The sequence below is a fragment of the Sinocyclocheilus anshuiensis genome, unplaced genomic scaffold (genome assembly GCF_001515605.1).
Source record: "Sinocyclocheilus anshuiensis isolate Anshui unplaced genomic scaffold, SAMN03320099.WGS_v1.1 scaffold1365, whole genome shotgun sequence".
Taxonomy (NCBI): Eukaryota; Metazoa; Chordata; class Actinopteri; order Cypriniformes; family Cyprinidae; genus Sinocyclocheilus; species Sinocyclocheilus anshuiensis.
Window position 1 is genome coordinate 485,053 of NW_015551032.1, and position 20,538 is coordinate 505,590.

The window sequence follows — 20,538 nt, forward strand, 5'->3', positions numbered from 1 at the left end:
TTGTGCGTTGTGATTGGCCGAATACCTCAAGCGTGTGACGGAAATGTTACGCCCCTTACCATATTGTAATGCCTTGTCCAGCCGGAGCGTCGAGACAAAAACATTAAAACCCATTATAAAAGAGGCATTTGTTGCATTGAGTGGGGACATAATTACAGATTATAATGACTGTCTTTTTACGCGTTGCATTGCATCGCGCCGCGTAAACATAAAACCATGTCTGCATTTGTGATCGGAGAAATGACAAACAACAAGTGCTACTCTACACTGCCCAAAACACTCCAAAGAGAAAGGAAAAATTGAAATCGCATCATATGACCCCTTTAAAGGTGCCTGTGTGTAAAATTTAAAAAACACCAGCCAAATGTGTGCACTAACCCTAAAAAAAAAAAAACTTAATTTCGTGCCCACTTTCTAGTTGCCTAAGGCTGCGTACTCTCCATATAGGAAACAGCAGTACTGAGAATACATAAGCTTACAAGCAAATAACATAAGCTACTTGGTGATTCAGTTCATTTTTTCTCACCAACTAGCTGAATTGAGCTGGAATAAAGAAATAAAGTGAGTGCAGCTGAAAGCTGTAAGTTCAGTTTATGAATTCAAAATAACTCTGTAAAATAAATAGTTGTGTAGCACAAACTTTCAGTTGCCACCAGCCACTTCACTCACTGTCTTGTTGTCACGATCGCTGCCGGAAGGAACACGGAGCCGTGGAATACACAAAATAGTCTTTATTATATCCAAGACACGGGTAAATCCAACTCAGGAACAAGGAGCGACACACGAACACGACTCCGTAGACCCGACCAAGAAACATGAGGCAGACTACACATTATATACTCGACTTGACCAGGGATAGACATGTGCGGGGAATAAACTAATAATCAAACTAAACGAGGACAGGAACTTGACCAAATAAGGACAAACAGGAACAGAAATGGGCAAAACACGACACGGACAGTCCAGAATCCTGACACTTGTATTCTCTTTTTATCTATAATAATATATGTCCGTTTTCTTATCTTATCCTCAGGCTTCTTGTTAGTGCCTCACAGGATGGAAAACTCATTGTCTGGGACAGCTACACTACAAACAAGGTCTGTAGCTCCATCATATTATTACACATAAAGCACATGATGGTGCAGCCAAGTACTGTAGTTTTTTGAGTTAGTAACCAAAGCTTTTCATGAACTGTCTATCACCATCAAGTAAACCAATGCCAAGTTGATTGTCCCTGTAGTAAGTGTATTGTAAAGTCACATTATATTCATCAGGTGAACTAAATGATTATTTAGGAAGACAGTTCACCACTAACACTGGCAAAAGGTCAGTTAAATATTTTCTCGTAGGTTATATTTCAACAGCCTGTTTTAATCTTTGCGTGTGTTCAATATTATAAACTTCAGATTCACGCCATCCCGTTACGGTCATCATGGGTGATGACGTGTGTGTATGCGCCATCTGGAAACTTTGTGGCCTGTGGTGGACTGGACAACATTTGCTCCATATACAGCTTAAAGACTAGAGAGGGCAATGTTAGAGTCAGCCGAGAGCTGCCTGGACACACAGGTTTGATAACACGCACATATTCACCTTCATTTACCCAGAACAGTAAAGCAATGTCATAAACATGAATAGCTTTTATACAAAGAAGTATAAATATTTTTGATTGATTCATAGATCAGTTTGTATACTGTTGTTGGCAGCAATCAAATACACTGCTCATGACTGCATTTTTTCTGTATGTCTTTTTTTGTACGTCTGAAAGAAAAGAGAATCAGACAGCCGTTAAAAAGTTTTTTCTACCATCATGCAGTTTCAGGGTGCGACATGTTGACTTCCTGTCTGTTCATTTCCTAGGTTACCTTTCCTGTTGCCGTTTCATAGATGACAATCAAATTATCACCAGTTCAGGAGACACAACCTGGTGTGTTCAATAACAACACTGTACTACACTGAAAATGTGAAAAACTACAGTGGTCCTTAACTGGTTTTCCTTCAGGACCAAAATTTGTGGTACCATAGTACCAGAATTGTCTATCGTACAAATGTGAACACAAATGCCCTTAAAATCAAACATGATTTAAAAAAAATATATTATTAATACTAATATACAATTGAAATGTGTTAATAATTAGAATGTTTAATATTATTTAATATTAAACTCAGAAATCAGTATTCACAAGTGAAAAAAAATCAAATCAGCACATCAATTTTATCCTTGTTGCAACTGTTTTATTTGTAGTCTGGGTCATATTTTCTTTCACCTTTTGTAGTTTCATGATTTTGAGAATGAAGACATATCACGCAACCAAGTCTATGTTAGCATAGCTAGCTTTTATTAAGAGAGATGAATTTGGACGTCAACAGAAAAAGATATGGGAAGCATTTCTCCTCTCTTTTAAAAGTTGATGAGCCTGTTTGTTTTGCATTTTATTGTTTTTTCCCTGCTGTCCGTGATCAGACCAGATGAGAATAGCTGCAATCAAACACACCGTTCACTTTCAGTTACAGCTTCTTTTGAACGTACACTTACATTATTCAATAATGTCTGTGCAGTTTGTATGTTTTAACCTTGTATTTGTGTTTGTGCCAGCGCTCTGTGGGACATTGAGACTGGGCAGCAGACCACGCTGTTCTCAGGTCACAGTGGAGATGTGATGAGTCTGTCATTGGCTCCAGACTCACGGACCTTCATCTCGGGGGCCTGTGACGCCTCCATTAAACTCTGGGACATCAGAGATAGCATGTGCAGACAGACGTTCACCGGACACGAGTCAGACATCAACGCTGTCTGTGTGAGTAAACGCGCTGCTTAAACAAATAGACAAATCGCAGAATCAAAGTAGATCACAATTGCTTTTCACTTATTTTCTCCTCCATCTCTCAGTTCTTCCCCAGCGGCAGTGCGTTCGCGACTGGTTCTGATGACGCCACCTGCAGGCTGTTTGACCTGCGTGCGGATCAGGAGCTGTGTTTATACTCTCATGATAATATCATCTGTGGCATCACCTCTGTGGCCTTCTCCCGCTCTGGCCGTCTGCTACTCGCCGGCTACGATGACTTTAACTGCAACATCTGGGACGCCATGAAGGGAGACCGAGCAGGTGAGCATACTGGCGTTAATATTTTGTGGCAGTACAGTAACCGTTTGCAAAATGTTTCATTTGTAACTTGTGAGGTCTCTGAACAATAGTGACGTAGGATCTACGGGGTTTAGGGGAACAGAAGATTGAACAATCCGGCACTGGTATTTACACAAATGTAAAATACAGAAATTAGCTCTAAATTCTTGTATCAGACTGTAACAAATTATGCCGATCGTGTAAAAAAAAAAAAAAAACGAGCTGCCTACAGTACAAGATAGTTTTGTTGCATTGCTACACTTGCTTGTAGTGTAGATTACTTCAATTAAAGTAGATTATATTATATTTACAAAATAAAAGTACATTACTCAAATGCACATTATTAATAAAAAAATGTTTTAATGTGCCTTTTAAATGGAAATTATTCATACTATTATATATTCATATCATAATACTGTTATTTTATATTATTTTGCTTCATTTTTACACTTCCTTTCAGGTTAGGATCAGTACAATTTTATTTTTAAATAAATTATTACTTTTATTTAGACAATTATGTTACAAGAATGTTATAATAATAATAATGTTACAGTCGATTTATATTTCAAATAAATTATTTTCAAATAAACATCTATTCATCAAAGAATCCTGAAAAACATCTCACAAAATATTTTTCCACAAAAACATTTAAGTGCCCGTTATGCCATTTTGAATAGTGCCTTTCATGCAGTGTGTAATGTAGCTGTATGTGAATGCAAACGATCTGCAAAGTTGTAAAGCCAAAAGTGCATAAAGTTATTGTCTCCCAAAAGAAAGAATCGACTGCACGAGTCGTTAGTAACACATTTACATAATGGCCACCTATGTTCTATGTTGGCCACCCTCAAACACGTCATTTTACTGACGACTGCTTCTCTAATGTGGGGTTAACAAAACGCTTGCTCTTGAAAGATCAATAAACTGCGCAGTACCCAGTTTATTTGGACCAGCTAGCTCTACTGAATCACAAGTAAGGATGGTAATAATAGATGTTTATATTTTCTACAGAGCGTTCAAAATACAGAACTATGATAACGGATGTAATGTTTCCGAGACACACTGTACACGGTGGACCAATCACAACACACTGGGCCATCTGACCAATCAGAGCAGAGACAGCTCACGAGAAGGAGGGGTTTAGAGACACTGAATCATTAGCTGCATCCCAAATGACGCACTATACACTATGCACTCATACACTATGTACTTATGCACTATGTACTCAACCATGTAGTGTATGAATTATATAAGGTTATTTTGTCATTCATAATCAGAGTCTGATAGCCGCTCCCCCTTCGGTACATAATTAAAGCTGCGACAGTTGAGTGCATGAAGTGTCCAACATTCCACACTTTGTTTTCTTATATCATCCAGGTATTTAAAGTGCACTTTTTCTTTTTGGAATTTTCAGTGTGAATGCACTACTCACACTATTTATACTACAAAACGTCATAGAATAGTGCACAAGTACATGATTTGGGACGCACCTTTAGAACTGATTCGAACGAATCATTTAAGAATCGCTGAAAAATGAGGTGGTATTAAAAGCATATTTTGAGAAAATGAAAGCGTTGTTTGACCTTGCATGCATGCAAACCTATTGTAGGAGACTCCCAAAACAATATTAGGAACCTTAAAAATGGCATAATAGGGGTACTTTAAGCAGCACAACTGATTCAAGTTTTAGCATCAGATCAGCATTAGAATGATTTCTGAAGGATTATGTGACACTGAAGACTTGAGTAATGATGCTGAAAATTTAGATTTGCTATCACAGGTATAAATTACATTTTAACATGTATTAAAATAGAAAAGAATTTAGATTTTTTTTAATTGTAATATTTCACGATATAACTACCTTTGATGTCTTTTTGATCAAAGAAATGCATCCTTGTTGAGCATACGAGACTTCTTTCCAAACATTTAATAGATCTTACCGATCCCAAACTTTTGAACGGTAGCGTATACATGCTGCATGCATGAGGTGGGAAATCCACTAAAATACAGGTTTTGAACTGGCCCAATATAAACTGTATGTTTACACTTTAACCCGTCACACTCATTGTCTTTTACAGGAGTGCTGGCTGGCCATGATAATCGTGTGAGCTGTCTTGGGGTCACAGATGATGGCATGGCTGTAAGCACAGGTTCCTGGGACAGCTTCCTGAAGATCTGGAACTGACCACACACACAGCTCACATATTGTACACATTATTCACTCATCATACACAATGTATGTACTTTACTGTACATATGATGTACACTTGCCTACACGGACACATGCCTGACAAAAACCTGTACATAATATATATAATTAGTTACACGTTTACACCAGTCTCTTCAGTGCGACACTCTATACATATAGTCACACTATAGGTAGGTTTGGACCACAAGTTTGAAACAGGAATGTTTACACACACACACTTGCTTTTTTCCCCCTTACTAAAGGTTTGCTGGACCTACATGGTACACAAGTACATTTGGAGAAATGTGCATTGAGTGAGTTGTCTAATTTGAGCGTACAAATCTAAAACATTTTTTTGACGCTTTATTTTGAGACTGAACCTTGAGCTCTAAGTGGTGGGTGTTGATCCATTTAAGAGCAATCATTTTTATTTTGACTTCCATTCTGTCATCTATACTCAAAAATAAGCCTAAAGTACTGATGTTTCCATGAGCATGTAGAGTTGAAAATATGGAAGACCTGAGACAGTTACCCACCAAGAATTGTCCTAGTTGATTCAGATCACACTTTATGTAGTCCATGTTTTTATAGATGCATATGCCGGCATATTCCAGTATACAAGTAAATATATGATGTTTTGACTTTCATTTTTGTTTAGATTTGACTTTTTTTTTTAAAGCTTTTATTCATGTTTTCCTGTGTGCCACACCCTAAGGAGAATAAAGGAAACTGAAAATAAATCAATAAAAATCTGTGCCACTAAATATGTGACCACAGGTGGCTCACAAGGCTGTGTGAATACTTATGTGAAATTACTCCATTCATAAAAGTGCTTCTCAGCTGTTTTTTTAAGGACCCAGACTTCACATTGGACCAGCAAAATTATTAATCTGACAGTGTTGCAAAAGTATAAACAGCAACAGAAGTGTGATACCGAACACATTTGCATATGATAAATTTGGGCCAACATTTGGAAAGTTGGATTGGATGCAAATCTTTTTGCGTTAACATCAGAATGTGTTTTTCACATTTTTTTTTCTAATATCTACTACAGCCCAGTCACTTCTTTATGGTTCCTGTCTCAGTCACAGGAAACAGTATGACATTTAATTGACTCATCTGAGCTTTTGTACCCTATTTGATAATTATCTAATATGTCATAAAAATATATGAGCACATGCTACCATGAGCAAACAAGTTAATTTAAATATATTGTTTAAAAAATAATAAAATCTAATAAAATGAGCTTGAAGGAATAAAGAGTTACACCATTTTAACAGAGATCAAGTTATTTTTAATTTTCAAATAATGCTGTATTGAGACATTACAGACTTGTGAATGCATTCAATCTTTAAAATGACTTAAACTCAACTGAAGCATTCCCTCTCCTAAACAGAAACACTAAAAATGTCCGAAACATCTACTTTTTTTTCTGAAACATAAAAACTAAATGAAAAGAATGATAATCAACCCATCACAGAGGATCAACTTTATCAAGACCTCCAAAACAACCTTTAACCCCTCCTGGCTACTGCTATGAGATTGAACCAAAATCACAAAGTAAACGAACTACAAGTCATGAACTTTTTCTTTTTCTTTGGAGTAGTAAATATTTTACAAAAATCAGCTAAGGGATTAACTTTGTATTACTAGAGAACGACAAGAGAAATGCCACGTGTTAGCATAGTGCTAATAGCATGTAGAGTAGATAAATTTCTCAAACACAGCAGTAAAGGCCTTAAAACGAAAACCAGACAGCTCCGCATCTCTTGAAGACTGCTACACATGAACTAGTCTAGCTTTTTAAAATGATGCTCTCGTTGGATATAAAGGAGAACAGGCATTTCAATGATAAACATTTGTTCAGATCTGGGGGATGGAGTGTAAAATATCATCTTTACATGTGCACCTAAACCATGGATTCTGTAAAAGTCTAACAAGCCTTCAATCCAGCAGATCAGTTTAACAGACCAGAATAAAACAAACTGATTACATTCAATAACGTCCACAATAAAGCCAACAACGTGTGCACCTTCAGAACAACCCGACACATGGAATTACATTTCAATACGAGCTTTTGTGCTGTGGTCAGCTGCTGTGGAAAGACTAAAATGTTCAATTGGTCGTCAGTGGCATTTACAAACATGACCGGAGTCTCATCTGTGGCTTGAGTCCAGTGGTGATGTATGTATGTTTGACCATTCTGGTCCTCAATCGCTGTCGACTAGTCTTGGTCTACATTTCACCCACTCTCTTTCCTCTGAGGGAATAATGAACAGCACACACGCAGATCAAAAATAGCTCTCCTATTCACACATGCACAGTCGCACACCCACATGCTCTCTTTTATAACACTCGCTTGGAAAAAGGGCTACTGAACGTACAGCCGTATGCACAGCTCGACAGGGAGAAGCTTTGTGCTCGAATGATTATTCTTCAACCAGAGAAATGCTATATATCAATGCATTCTTTTATTCAGTTCTATTGATAAGGTTACGTTCATTACACTATTTTTGATATAAATTTACATTTGGGTAAAAAAAAAGAATTCATGGATTTTATATATATATATTTTTTTTTTCCCCTCCATTCATTTCCACCATCCCGACAGGCCATTGTAATCTTAATATAAACTCCTTATCTAATTTGCAAAACCATTTAATTTCGTTATTCATTACATCATAATTCTTCTATAAAAACATAAAATCTGTCAATCCAGTAGTGTGAACACAGTTATACACATTTACTATTAAACATACAGGCAAAATCGCACCAAATTCCAAGAGCTCTTGGGAATGCTGGGGACTTACATCACACGCATGCGAGCAGCTCCTCACCATGACAACCCGAACCTTTCGTGAACCTCCAGCATGAAAACCAGAGACTTTCCGTTTGGCCAAACGATATAGTGATATACGAGCTACAAGCATCACCATCACGCACTCCACAACATGCTCGTCTTGTCATGTAACTGTAGGGCGTTTGGACTGTAATATGGTGGTAAGCAAACATCTAAATACTGCCTTCAAACTGGAGGAATGAACTCATTATGGCATGGCTTTTGTGCTAAAACAGAGTGAGAAGAGCCTGTTTTGGTGCTCTGGCTATTGTCAGTTTAAGTGCACTTTGTTGGCACAAGACCCCTAACTGCGCACTGGACTTTTTTTCTTCCCTGAACTTCAGTTCTTATTAAAACAATCACATGCTCAACGCTCTCCCACACACACATGCACACAATCAAGCAAATACACCCAACCCCAATCCAAGGCACTGTTATGTCAGTAAACATGGCAGGTTGATTTACTAAGCAGGAAAATGCTTAAGTTCTATAGCAAGTAAGAGAAAGTAAGTAAGGATGAGGGGCACAAACGAAGTAAGTCTCAGAGAGAGTGAATCTGTCATAATGGCACAGTAGCCTTCAAGTTCGGTTTGATTTTGCCCACTAACAGATGATGAACAATCGAACTATAAGCCCACGCCTCTCTCGGAAATGCAACTATTTATAATTATTTGTCTGAAGTGTTGCGCTGCCATATTTTAATAATGACTTACTGAATGTGTCATCTGTATTTAGTTGTTTGTCTAGACTGTGCGACAGCAGGCAATATGTCCAGTGGGAGGGGCTATTAGGTAATAGATGATGATTGTACCGCCACAAGCTACTGTACAAATCAGTGCTAAAATCATTTAGTGTTAATAACTAGAAAACTGTTTAGGAGGGACAGAGTGCGTCAAATATTCTATTCTGTGATTAGTGTACACAAACTTTTATTTGTAAAGGCAGCATTTATGGTATAATACCATCTTCATCAAATAGGGAAAGAGAAAAGACTAGATTGTGAAGGTATTCTTTTTAGGTAAATGTAGATTATCTGCATGGAAATGAGTGAAAAGCTTGAGAAAAATCTCTAGTCTAGTATTGCAGAGCTGGAGACAGTAACACCAGGCACAAACCCATCAATAATATTTAAACTATTGCTTTATACTAATCCTACTATACGTTACTGATTAATATTTCCCACTGATACTCACTCACTCCCGCACACACGTGCAGCTCATTGGCACACTGTCAAATAAACAAAAGAATATTCTTGCTCCAATCCACCCAAGTCTTCATCTAAAACATGACGTTTGTGTTGCTAATGGTGGGGTCCAAATATCAAAGAAAAAAGTCTGATCAAATGCACACATCCCTGATGAACTACAAGCCTGCCTAAAAAAACTACACCTCCCATAAGCAATCAAGCAATTTTGACAGCACAAACACATGACTCAGTTATGAAATCACTCTCAAGTGTATTACGCAGTCGTGTAGCGATTGAACTCCTAAAAAAATCATGTGCCTACTGAATACAAATGAGATCTAAATACGATCGTGGCTGCTATTTACAATTTACAATACGTTTATGCTGCCAAAAAGCGCTTTCAATCATATCCAGAGTAGCTTACTGTATCTTCCTGTCTAAAATCAAAATATCCCAAGAGAAACTCCCTCGTAAAACTTTGAACAAGAACGAGCACACAGCACGTATTGCAATAGAACAGCTATAGAACAGCAGATAATAAAAGTCGGAGTAATACCAAATACGCTTACGTACGGAGAATATCAAACTGTAGTAGATATGATGATACTTCCCACATAGAAAGAAAAAAAGTGCTTTGAAAAGCGAAAACCAGAGACTGTTGCTCCATTGTGGGTGACTAGTGGAAAAGCAAAACGCTGGATCCTGCTCCGTAAGCGGCCACCACCGTTCCAATCGAACAAACAGTTTGGTGACACAGGCGTCAGATTATTGTTTATACGTCAAGAAAGCAAAAACCTTCCCTTGCTCAGAAGGGAAGCCATCTCAGAATATGTTCAAACTTATATTTTTAAATCAGTTTCTATACTTCTACTTGTTGAAAGAAAACATTGTATCACTTTTATCTGGAACTCTGAATGCAACCAAGAACAAACGACTACTACTCTATACAGTGGAAATGGAAAATTACAGCTGTTGCAGTACCACATTCACACCACTGCTGTTTCAAGTTGTTTCTGCTGCTTGAAGTAGCTTATAAAGTCTCTCAAACACACGCACACCGCTGCTGCGTCACAAGACGAGCAACAATTGAACGATTTTCGTAGTTTACACACATTTCTAGTAGAATAATGTACAATTAGTATTTTTGTCTGGTCCTAAAAAGGTCAGAAACATTAGCAGTGAGGAACATTGGCCCCAGTGAGCTGAAAGCTAACCCATGTGGAATCAGATGAACACAACATTGCTCTGTCAGAGGTCAGCAGCGCGCTCATGGCAGACGCACGCACGCCTTGTACAGGTGGCTCAGAGATCACAGCAGAATGAAGGAGTGTCTTCAGGAAGATGTGAAGTAAATAACTGTGTGTGTTCTATATGGAGGTTTGTGCAGGAGTGTGTGTGTGTGTATTTACAGAGTGTGAGAGTGTATGTGGGTGTTGTTATCTGTGAGGACTATCTCTTCAGTGTTTGTATGTGTGCACACAGCAGAATCTATGTTCATGTGGCAGCTCTTTCACCAGTTCATAATGCAGTTTCTGTTGAGAGTCATAAAGTAGACTTGACTGCTGCCACCTGAGCGCACTGATGCAAAAAACACCTAAGAGAGAGAAAGAAAAAAAAACATTACAGCGTAAAGTGGATCAGCTTTGTGAGAAGATTATTTTTCAGTGTAATTCAACTGAATTGATATTCAGTTCATTGTATTAAATAATATTTTTTAATTATTACCTTATTTTAATGACTAAAAACTTAATATTTAGCTCCGTCTCAAATTTTGCATGCAGCCCTGCATTATTTTCCTTTATTACTAAATATAAACCATTCCCTTAAAGTAATGTCAGTTTTTCTCGACGGGAGAATCTCATTTCATTTTCTCAATTTTTCTTTCCTTTAGCTCAAATAGTAGAGCATGGTGATAGCAATGCCAAGGGAAAGAATGGACTGATCAAATAAATAAAACAAATACATGTCTATCTTAAATGCAATGCAAGTTGCTTTGCATAAAAGTAGGGCTGCACGATAAATCGCATGCGATATTTAATGCGCATCTTGTCAGAAAGCCGGTTCTATAATCAGCGGTAAATCTCCTTTCGTCCTATATTTTGGCAGCAAATTGAGTGAACTGCAGTGAATTGAAAAACTAGCAGACATAGAACATGAACAGAATATAAAAACTTTTTTCCCCCCTTAAACAACTATTAACAATGTATTTTCACCACCTGAGGTATGGTTAAGTATCCACTTTAACATCTACTTTTCTTTTGAAAAAATAAAGTGGCCCTATTTTGTACCCCATTTGTATAAAGTGCTGTGTATGTGAAAATGTATCACCTTGTCGTTTCTTTCACACAGGAACTTGAGCCGCTGAGCTCTCTTGTGCATAAAGACTCCATCCAGGTGTCCCGTCTCAACAGAACGGATCTCAATGGCTTTCTCTCCCCAGCCCATAATCTGATTAGAGCAGATGTGGGCTACACGCAAAACACAAATACAAGGACATTAGAATATTTTATCATTCACTTCATTAACACGGTCTCTACAAAAATATCTACTGCAACAACTCAATCCCCTGCTATATAATTCAAGGTAATGTGTTTTCATCCAGACAAGACTACAACATTCATTTCACCAATTTTACAATTCTGTAAAAAGAATATGAGGGCTATATATACACAAAATTCCATGCTTTTCTGTATCAAGACATCATAAAAAAAATCATATGGTCCTTGGCAGGTTTTAAAATTTGAAAAATAAAACCTCAGATGAACAACAACACATGACATACTGTATCACACTGTGTCATTATTTATTTAGCAAAAATAAATCCAATATGGAAAAGCAATGGGTGACAAACTAGGGACACCCTATGAGTCAGTTGCTTGTAGATCCACTTTTAGCAGCAATAACTTGAAGTAATCATTTTCTGTATGACTTTATCAGTCTCTCAGATCGTTCTGGAGGAGTTTTGGCTCACTCTTCTTTACAACGTTGCTCCAGTTTATTGAGGTTTGTGGGTATTTGTTAATGCTCAGCTCTATCCCCAGCATTTCAGTCAGGCTAAGGTCTGGATTTTGACTGGGCTATTGCAACACCTCGATTTCTTTTCTTTTTCAGCCATTCTGTTGTAGATTTGCTGGTGTGCTTGGGATCATTGTCCTGTTGCATGACCCAATCTTGGCCAAGCTTTAGCTGTCAGAGGGATGGCCTCACATTTGACTCTGGAATACATTGATATACAGAGGAGCTCATGGTCGACTCAATGACTGTGAGGTGCTCAGGTCCTGTGGCTACAAGACAAACCCAAAATCATCACTCCTCCACCAGCATGCTTGACTTTTGCTATGAGGTGTTTGTGCTGATATGCTCTTTAGGTTTTCACCAAACGTGGCGCTGTGCATTATGGCCAAACATCTCCACTTTGATCTCGTCTGTTCAAAGGACATTGTTGTAGAAATCTTATGGTTTGTTCAGATGCAGCTTTGCAAACCAACGCTATCCTGCCATGTTCTTTTTTAGAGGAAAGAGGCTTTCTTCTGGCAACCCTTCCAAACATGCCATACCGGTCTGGTTTTTTTCTAATTGCACTGTCACGAACTTCATAATTTAACATGTTAACTGAGGCCTGTAGAGTCTGAGGTGTAGTTCCTGGGTTGTCTCAGAGTATTGTATGGTCTGGCCATGGGGTGAATTTCCTGGGACGTCCACTCCTGGGAAGATTGGTGTCTGTCTTGAATGTCTTCCAGTAGTGAATAATCTTCCTCATTGTGGAATGATGGACTTCAAATTGTTTGGAAATGGCCGTATTACCCTTCCCAGAATGATGGCAGCAACAATTGCTTCTGTAAGATGATTGCTGATGTCTTTCCTCTTTGGCATTGTAGTAACACACACCTGAAGACTCCAGACCAGCAAACTGCCAAAACCTCTGCTTTTATAGAGGTGCTCACACTTGCTGATGATCAGTTAATAAAAGGTATTTGATTAGCAGTGCCTGACTGTTACTTACCCTCTTAATTCCCATCTTAACAGTAAGGGTGTCCTTAGTTTGTCACACATGGCTTTTCCATTTTGGCCTAGTTTTTGATAAATAAATAATGACATGGTGTGATGTCATGCGTTGATGTTCATCTGAGGATTTATTTTCCAAAATTTAAGACCTCCTAAGAATCAGATGATTTTATGTCGTCTTGATACGGAAAACCATGGTATTCAACAGGGTGTCCTTTCTTTTTCACATGACTTTATATGTGTGTGTGAGAGTGAGTGAATGTATACTTGCCTACAGATGTGGGCATTTCTCCCCACTGCAGCACCACATCTTTAATGATACGTCCATATGTGTTGACATAAACACCCTCATCCTCATAACACAACAGCATCTCCATCCCATCTGAATTGGGCAGGAATACGATGGCATGAGGAGTCACCTGTGACTGGATCTACAGAGACAGACAGATATGCAGAGAGCAAGAGGGAGTGAAAGAGAGGAACAGAGGTCAAAGGAGATTTATCTTTCTGAAGATATATAAGACCATAAAACTTTTCTCTTCATTTTACAATTGACCCACAAATCACTGTTCACTCCCATGTGATCCAGTGCATTCTTGTGAAAAAAAAAAAACTTTATGCCAGCATAACTCACATGTACAGGAATGTAGATGTCATAGTTGTTTCCAGAGTCAACATCAATAGCATGGAAGCCAGCACTTGACCCATAGATGACCTTTAACCTCTGACCCTCTTCCACTGTGAGGTCAACCAACAGAGGCCTATGTGGCAGGTCTCCAAATGACTGAGAAGAAAGACACAAATAAGCAAGAGACTGAAAGTATAGCACATTACAGAGATTATGCTCACAAAAAAACGGTTTACCTCAAATAATTTGGTACTTGGTTACTTTCTATTACTTTTAACATACAGTACAGCAAGCAATATTTATTATAACTTGCGCTACCATTCACAAGTTTGGTCAGTAAGATTTTTTTAATGGTTTTGAAATCACTTTTGAAATCTTTTTGAACTCTTATACTCACCAATGCTGCATTCAAAAATCAGTAAAAAAAAACAGTAATATTGTGAAATATCATAAATGAAAATAACTGTTTTCTATTTCAATATATTTAAAAATTTAATTTATTCCTGTGACAGCAAAGCTGAATTTTATAATATAACGATTTGGTGCTCAAGTAACACAAACTCCTGAAATTTTTTTTAAACATTAGAATGCCCAGCAAACCCCATGTAAGCTGTGTACATGATAAATAAAACAATCTGACATTAAAACAAACTAGTGTCTCTACCTTGAAGGCCATGAATTTGTGGTAAGGTTTGGGAGCCCAGGCGTAAACCTCCACTGCATTCTTCATAGCGATAACCAGAAACTTAATCCTTTCATATTTCACTGGGAAAATAAACAAAAATGTTCACAGCAAAGGTGATATATGACATGAAGTACTTTAGAAGAGTTTGAGTGCAAAGTTAAAGTATTTTGCCTGAGGTCTTCTAAACTACCTACATTTCACACTGTAGTAGTGCATACTTTCGCCAATTTCTTGTGGCCTTTTCTTTGTGCATAATTAAGCACTCTGTACATGCACACTTACCAACTTTGTAGTGCACACAGCCCTCCATTTCGCCTACAGTGGTCCAGCCCTGTTTCTTCTCCACCTCTGGGTCATTATGGAGGATTTTATTTCTCAGCCAGGCCAGATAATACACACGCACCTTATTCTTCTTGCCTGAGAGAGAGATACTAAACATGAAGAGCCTAAAAATGAAAGGTGTGGTTGCATGTATCCATGTGTCCTGATAGTGATGAGTAGATGCATGTGTGTATGTGTAAAGTGACGAATAGGCCTGTGTGTAACCTGATATAGTGATAAGGAGGTTCAGTCCCTCCAGAACCTCCATCTGCTGAAACCTGCGCGAGTTGATAAGTGAATAAACTTTCCCCTGGCCGCTCCGATCCAGCAGCTTTAGACCGTTCTCTGTCCCTACCAGCAGATTCACACCTGACAGAACAAACACCGTTATAACACATACACACACTCATATATAAACACAACACCCTCATGACCTAACAAACACAGTTTTAGAGCGCTATTCTGAAAATAAAAGTTTGTCAAGCTTCAGACTTCTTTGTAGGAGTTCAAAATGGCAGAAAGCTGTATGGTGAAACTTGGAAAAAGTATTGAATTTAATAGGCCCCAAAAAATGTTTGGCGCAATGAACTTAAGCCAAATTATTCCACAGTTCCAATGCTTTTTGGTCTTGTTTTATGCACTTTGGCCAGAGGGTGGCACTGCCATCAAACTAGTCTTGAACTTTGAAGGAATTAAGGAAATGACAATAGAAAGTTCACATACACACATCTACACAAACGGCTCGTTCATCTCTTACCCCAGAGAGCAGCACAGAGGATCTCCGAGTTGAATCTCTTCTTGTATTTGCGGATTTCAGGAGTGTCACTAACTGGACGAGTGTTGGTGGGATTGACATTAACCATGGAGCCTTTCCTCACCTCCATCTTCAACTGCTCAAAACGAGAGCCCAGACCTACAACACAAGCAAAGCACCGAGAAGCACAGCAGTGAGTGATTGTGTCATCTGTCAGCAATACCTTCACAACAACGAAGCAATGATGGCGGATCTACACTGCAAAAAAACTAAACAAAAAAATGTTTTTTTCTTAAACATTTTTTTTTTTTTGGTTTTGTTTTCCTTTACAAATATATGGCATCTTTAAAACAAGAAGTCCTATCTCTCACAATTTTGTTTCTCAAGTACATATATTAAGTATATTTATTATTACAAAACAAGACCAAAATACTGATCAATATTCACATGTTTTTCAAGTGTATTTAACCTGTGCACAAACACTACCATTCAAAAGTTTTTTTTGTTTTTTTTAAGTTTTAAAATAAATAAGTAAATGAATACTTTTATTCAGAAAGGGTGTATTAAACCAATTAAAAAGGGTTCCGTTTCCAAAAGTTTCCACAAAAATACCAGCACAACAGTTTTTATCATTAATATTCATAAGTTATGTTTATTGAGCAGCAAATCAGCATATCAGAATGATTTCTGAAGGATCATGTGACACTGAAGACTGGAGTAATGATGCTGAAAATTCAGCTGAGACATCACAGGAATAAATTTCATTTTAAAATATAGTAAAATAGAAAGCAGCTATTTTAAATTATAATAATATTTCATAATATTACCATTTTTGCTATAATGTTGATTAAATAAATGTATCCTTGGTGAGAATAAGAGACTTTTTCAGAAACATTAACAATGTTTTACCGACCCCAAACCATTGAACGGCATTGAGTCAGCTAAATTAATACCATACCTCCAACAGACATATTATCGCCTGTGCCCCCTGATGGCTGGTACATCCCAAGGTCCACAAAGGTAGTAAAAGAGGACTTTCCAGAGGCCTTCACCAATCCCCTGGACTGATACTGAAATTGATTGCATGATCTGAGTTAACCAATCAGCTGCACACATTGTGCAATGTTTCTGTTAATGACTCAAATAAACAAAGAAAGAAAACATGATCCAATTATATACACGGTGGAGAGAATGAAGCTTTAAAAGTTAGGTGGGCAGAGAGCTCACATCATAGGCAGAGTCTTTCCCAGGGGAAGAGTGGGAGGCAGAGTCTGTGGGAGAGTGGGAGGGCTGAACCACATCAGGCAGGTTGGTGTATCCATTATGACTACGCTTCTCTGGAGTCTGCCAGAAACAAACACACAAAAACAAACACATAGGTATTATTCATGTTCCACTTGCTTCATAAAGGGAAAAAACAGTCCATCAAAAGCAGTGAATCCATTATTTTGGTTTCATGCATACATGTAAAGTCTCAACAACTTTTTTTGAGGCATCGTAGGGACAATACTGATGGAAACCCTCAAAGTGTAGGTAGAGAAAACATGCTAGTGAAACAACATCACACTGTATATGCTGCATTAAAATGAAATGCTGTTCTTTAAAACTTTCTATTCATTAAAGAATCGTGGGAAAGAAATATATCACAGTTTCCACAAAAATATTCAACAGCACAACGGTTTTCACCATTGATAATAATAAGAATTGATTCTTGAGCACCAAAGAAGCAAATTAGAATGATTTCCGAAGGATCTTGTGACACTGAAGCCTGGAGTAATGGCTGCTGAAAATTCAGCTTTACCATCACAGGAATAAATTACACTTTAAAATATATTCAAATAGAAAACAGTTCATATTGTAATAATATTTGAAATTAATAATATTATTGTTACTATATTTAATTAATGCAGCCTTGGTGAACATTAGAGTCTTCTTTGAAAAAGATTTTAAAAATCTTACCGACCCCAAACCCTGGAACGGTATTGTACATTTTTATTCAGATGACAGTAATTAATACTGATAATACAGTGCTTATCTTCTATTTTATCCATGTTTTTACCTTTTTGTGTGTTAAAATAACAACAACATGAATATAAACCAATCAAGAATTATATATAAATATTTTGTTTAAATTCGGAAAATTAAATTACATGATTACATGCCAGCCACCCTGCTCTGTAATATATCAGCAACAGGGATATAAAAATTAGGGATGCACCAAAATGAAAATGCTGGGCAGAAACCAAAAACGAAAATTCTGGATGCACTTGGCCGAAAACCAAAACTCAAAATGCTTTTTAATAGTTATTTATTATTTTATTAAATAATATAAAATAATTTTGTAAGACTTGTTAATTTAACTTTAACATAATTTTAATGTCACTGAATTTAAAAAAATACAAGCCAGTAAAATAACCACACTTTTACTGACAGTAAAACAATAAAATTGGACAGAAAATATATTAATATTAAATATCAATATATATTTTTTTAATTATCCAAATAATGTATAGTCCTACAAAGCTATTATTATGAGAGCATGTGAGCAGAGCATAGCGCCATGAGAGGGTAGAGTCATTTTACCAGCGTTGCCCAGCACAGCTGTACTACACCATGTTACAGCACAGTAGCGCTATTGCAAATAGTAACAAGTAAACTACATAGAAATTTCCTGTCGGCACGTTATTTGAGCGGACTTTGCTTTTCCGGTGAGCATGAATAGTAGAGTGGAGCGTTCACATGGGCCATGAGCAACTCAGCAGAATGCACATTCATAGAGCAGAATACTGAGCAGAGCGTCACACCGCGCAGTGAGACGTTTTTTCCAAAAACCAAAAATGCCACTTTAGGCCGATCATTTTTCGGCGGCTGAAATTTTGGTGCATCCCTATTAAAAATATATATAACATAAAATATTTTTTTATCCCATAACCCCATCCCTAAACATAATCCTTGCAGAAAACTTTTTTTGAATCATGGGTACAGCTAGATGTACTCATCATGTAGGGGTAAAGATCTGAAACCTGAATACACATTACAAGGATATTTAGTCAACATAATGTAGAAAAAAAAAACAGTAAACACACGCATCCTACCCTCTGTACAAGCATGGTTTGGTCTCCATACCCCCCGGCACGTTCTTCATCTCCTCCTTCACCTTCCTCCTCCTCATGGACCACCATAGTGTTCACAGAGTCAGAATCTGCATCATGTGGGCTGATAAACACATTCAAAGAAAAATATGAAAAATGAAACCAAAAAACAGTGAGACATTCACACATTGTTGTCTTGTACCGGTCAGTAGGGCTTTCCTCTTCTGCTCCCTCTCCACTCTCACTCTCTTCACTGCTCTCACTGCTTTCTGAGGAAGAGGAGTAGTCATTAGCCTTCACCGGGGGCCGCGGCTGCTCCTCTGCCCGCTCCTTAGAGTACAGACCGTGGTCCTGTTCACAGGAGGAAGAAATCAACAGGCAAGTGAGAAACACTTCATCACACGTCACATATCTGCAGTCATCATTACATTAACATTAGATCTCTCCAGAATGAGTCGGACCATGTTTTTATCATGCATTCTTTTAAAAGCTACATGGAGTGCGGAGGGTGTGGTGTGAGCTTGGGATCTTGGTTGGAGAGGGTGAATGTGGTCACACAAAGACCATGAGTGTGGGATTGTCCCTCCACAGATGCTGATGGTTGTGGACTGGTGTTCAGTTGAAATCAACAGAACACAGACTTCTGAGGAGAGACGCGAGAATCTACACAATGGTCCAAGATGCTTGTGCACATAGCACATCCTATGTGAATGGCTTTTAATGGGATAGTTCACCCAAAAATAAATATTCTGTCATCCTTTCTTTCTTTGGTGGAACACAAAAGAAGATATTTCAGAGAATATTTCAACTGTTTTTATCCATACAAAGTTAATGGGGTTCAAAACAACAGTGACTGATTGTATGGACAAAAAAAGATATATCTCTTCATTTATTTGCAAAAATAATTTATTTGCAAAATACAGTAAAAAAACAATAATATTATGAATTATTACAACTTTTAATAACTTTTTTATTTGAATATATTTTATAATGTAATTTATTCCTGTGATGGCAAAATGTAATTTTCAGCGGCCATTACTCCAGCATTCAGTAAGACAAGATCCTTCAGAAATCATTCTAAAAGGAGTGCTCAAAAATGCTCAAAAAACATTTCTAATTATTATCAGTGTTGAAAACCATGGGAATGAAAATCATTTGTAACATTATACAAGGCTTTACTGTCACTTTTGATCAATTTAATTCATCCTTGCTAAATAAAAGTAGTCATTTCTTAAAGGGGTCCTATTATGCTTTTTCACTTTTTGTATTTTATTCAGTGTGTATGTTTGGGCATAAAAAAGATCTACAAAGTTACAAATCTCCAAAGGGAGATATTTCGTTTTTAAAAAATCCCTTTTCAAGAACTACAACGAACGGCTCGTTTGGACTACAGCGTTGTTTTCCGGGTTTTGTGATATCACAAAGCAGTCCATTAGAATATCATTAAAATAATTCCCGCCAACAGAAATTCGAATGGTTGGGGGGTGGGGAGGGGCGAGGTTGTGGTTAGAACGCTTGGCTGAGTGCATCAGACAAGACGATGATGAAGATGCTGTAGCGTCAAGTTTTCGCAAGTTATTACACATGCACCTGAATAATTATGTATGTAAATATGCATGTTACAATTATGAAAATGTTTTAATAATAAATTGCTGACAGTACAATACTGGACAATGATGTAATCTGCAGAATTTACACTTCAATTATGAGACTACAGT

At 37.5% G+C, this 20,538-nt stretch overlaps 2 protein-coding genes across 4 annotated transcripts in view; one reads left to right on the forward strand and one right to left on the reverse strand.

The window, feature by feature from the left end:
* Window positions 1-6,385, forward strand: part of LOC107661206 (guanine nucleotide-binding protein G(I)/G(S)/G(T) subunit beta-2) — a 23,782-nt gene extending 17,397 nt beyond the window's left edge. For all 3 annotated transcript variants that reach the window (XM_016450697.1, XM_016450699.1, XM_016450698.1), the window contains 6 exons: window positions 1,034-1,097; window positions 1,407-1,569; window positions 1,861-1,927; window positions 2,597-2,798; window positions 2,891-3,107; window positions 5,201-6,385. In XM_016450697.1, the coding sequence (XP_016306183.1) occupies window positions 1,034-1,097; window positions 1,407-1,569; window positions 1,861-1,927; window positions 2,597-2,798; window positions 2,891-3,107; window positions 5,201-5,307 (820 nt within the window). In that variant the 3' untranslated portion in view covers window positions 5,308-6,385. The remainder of the gene's footprint in view (window positions 1-1,033; window positions 1,098-1,406; window positions 1,570-1,860; window positions 1,928-2,596; window positions 2,799-2,890; window positions 3,108-5,200) is intronic.
* A 1,179-nt stretch (window positions 6,386-7,564) lies between these two features.
* The window catches only part of LOC107661210 (misshapen-like kinase 1), a 48,407-nt gene continuing 35,433 nt past the window's right edge, over window positions 7,565-20,538 (reverse strand). Inside the window, 12 exon segments of the mRNA XM_016450703.1 lie at window positions 7,565-10,929; window positions 11,664-11,803; window positions 13,612-13,771; window positions 13,975-14,124; window positions 14,633-14,733; window positions 14,936-15,070; window positions 15,200-15,343; window positions 15,732-15,887; window positions 16,687-16,798; window positions 16,956-17,072; window positions 18,824-18,944; window positions 19,023-19,171. Of these exon segments, the coding sequence (XP_016306189.1) occupies window positions 10,846-10,929; window positions 11,664-11,803; window positions 13,612-13,771; window positions 13,975-14,124; window positions 14,633-14,733; window positions 14,936-15,070; window positions 15,200-15,343; window positions 15,732-15,887; window positions 16,687-16,798; window positions 16,956-17,072; window positions 18,824-18,944; window positions 19,023-19,171 (1,569 nt within the window). The 3' untranslated portion in view covers window positions 7,565-10,845.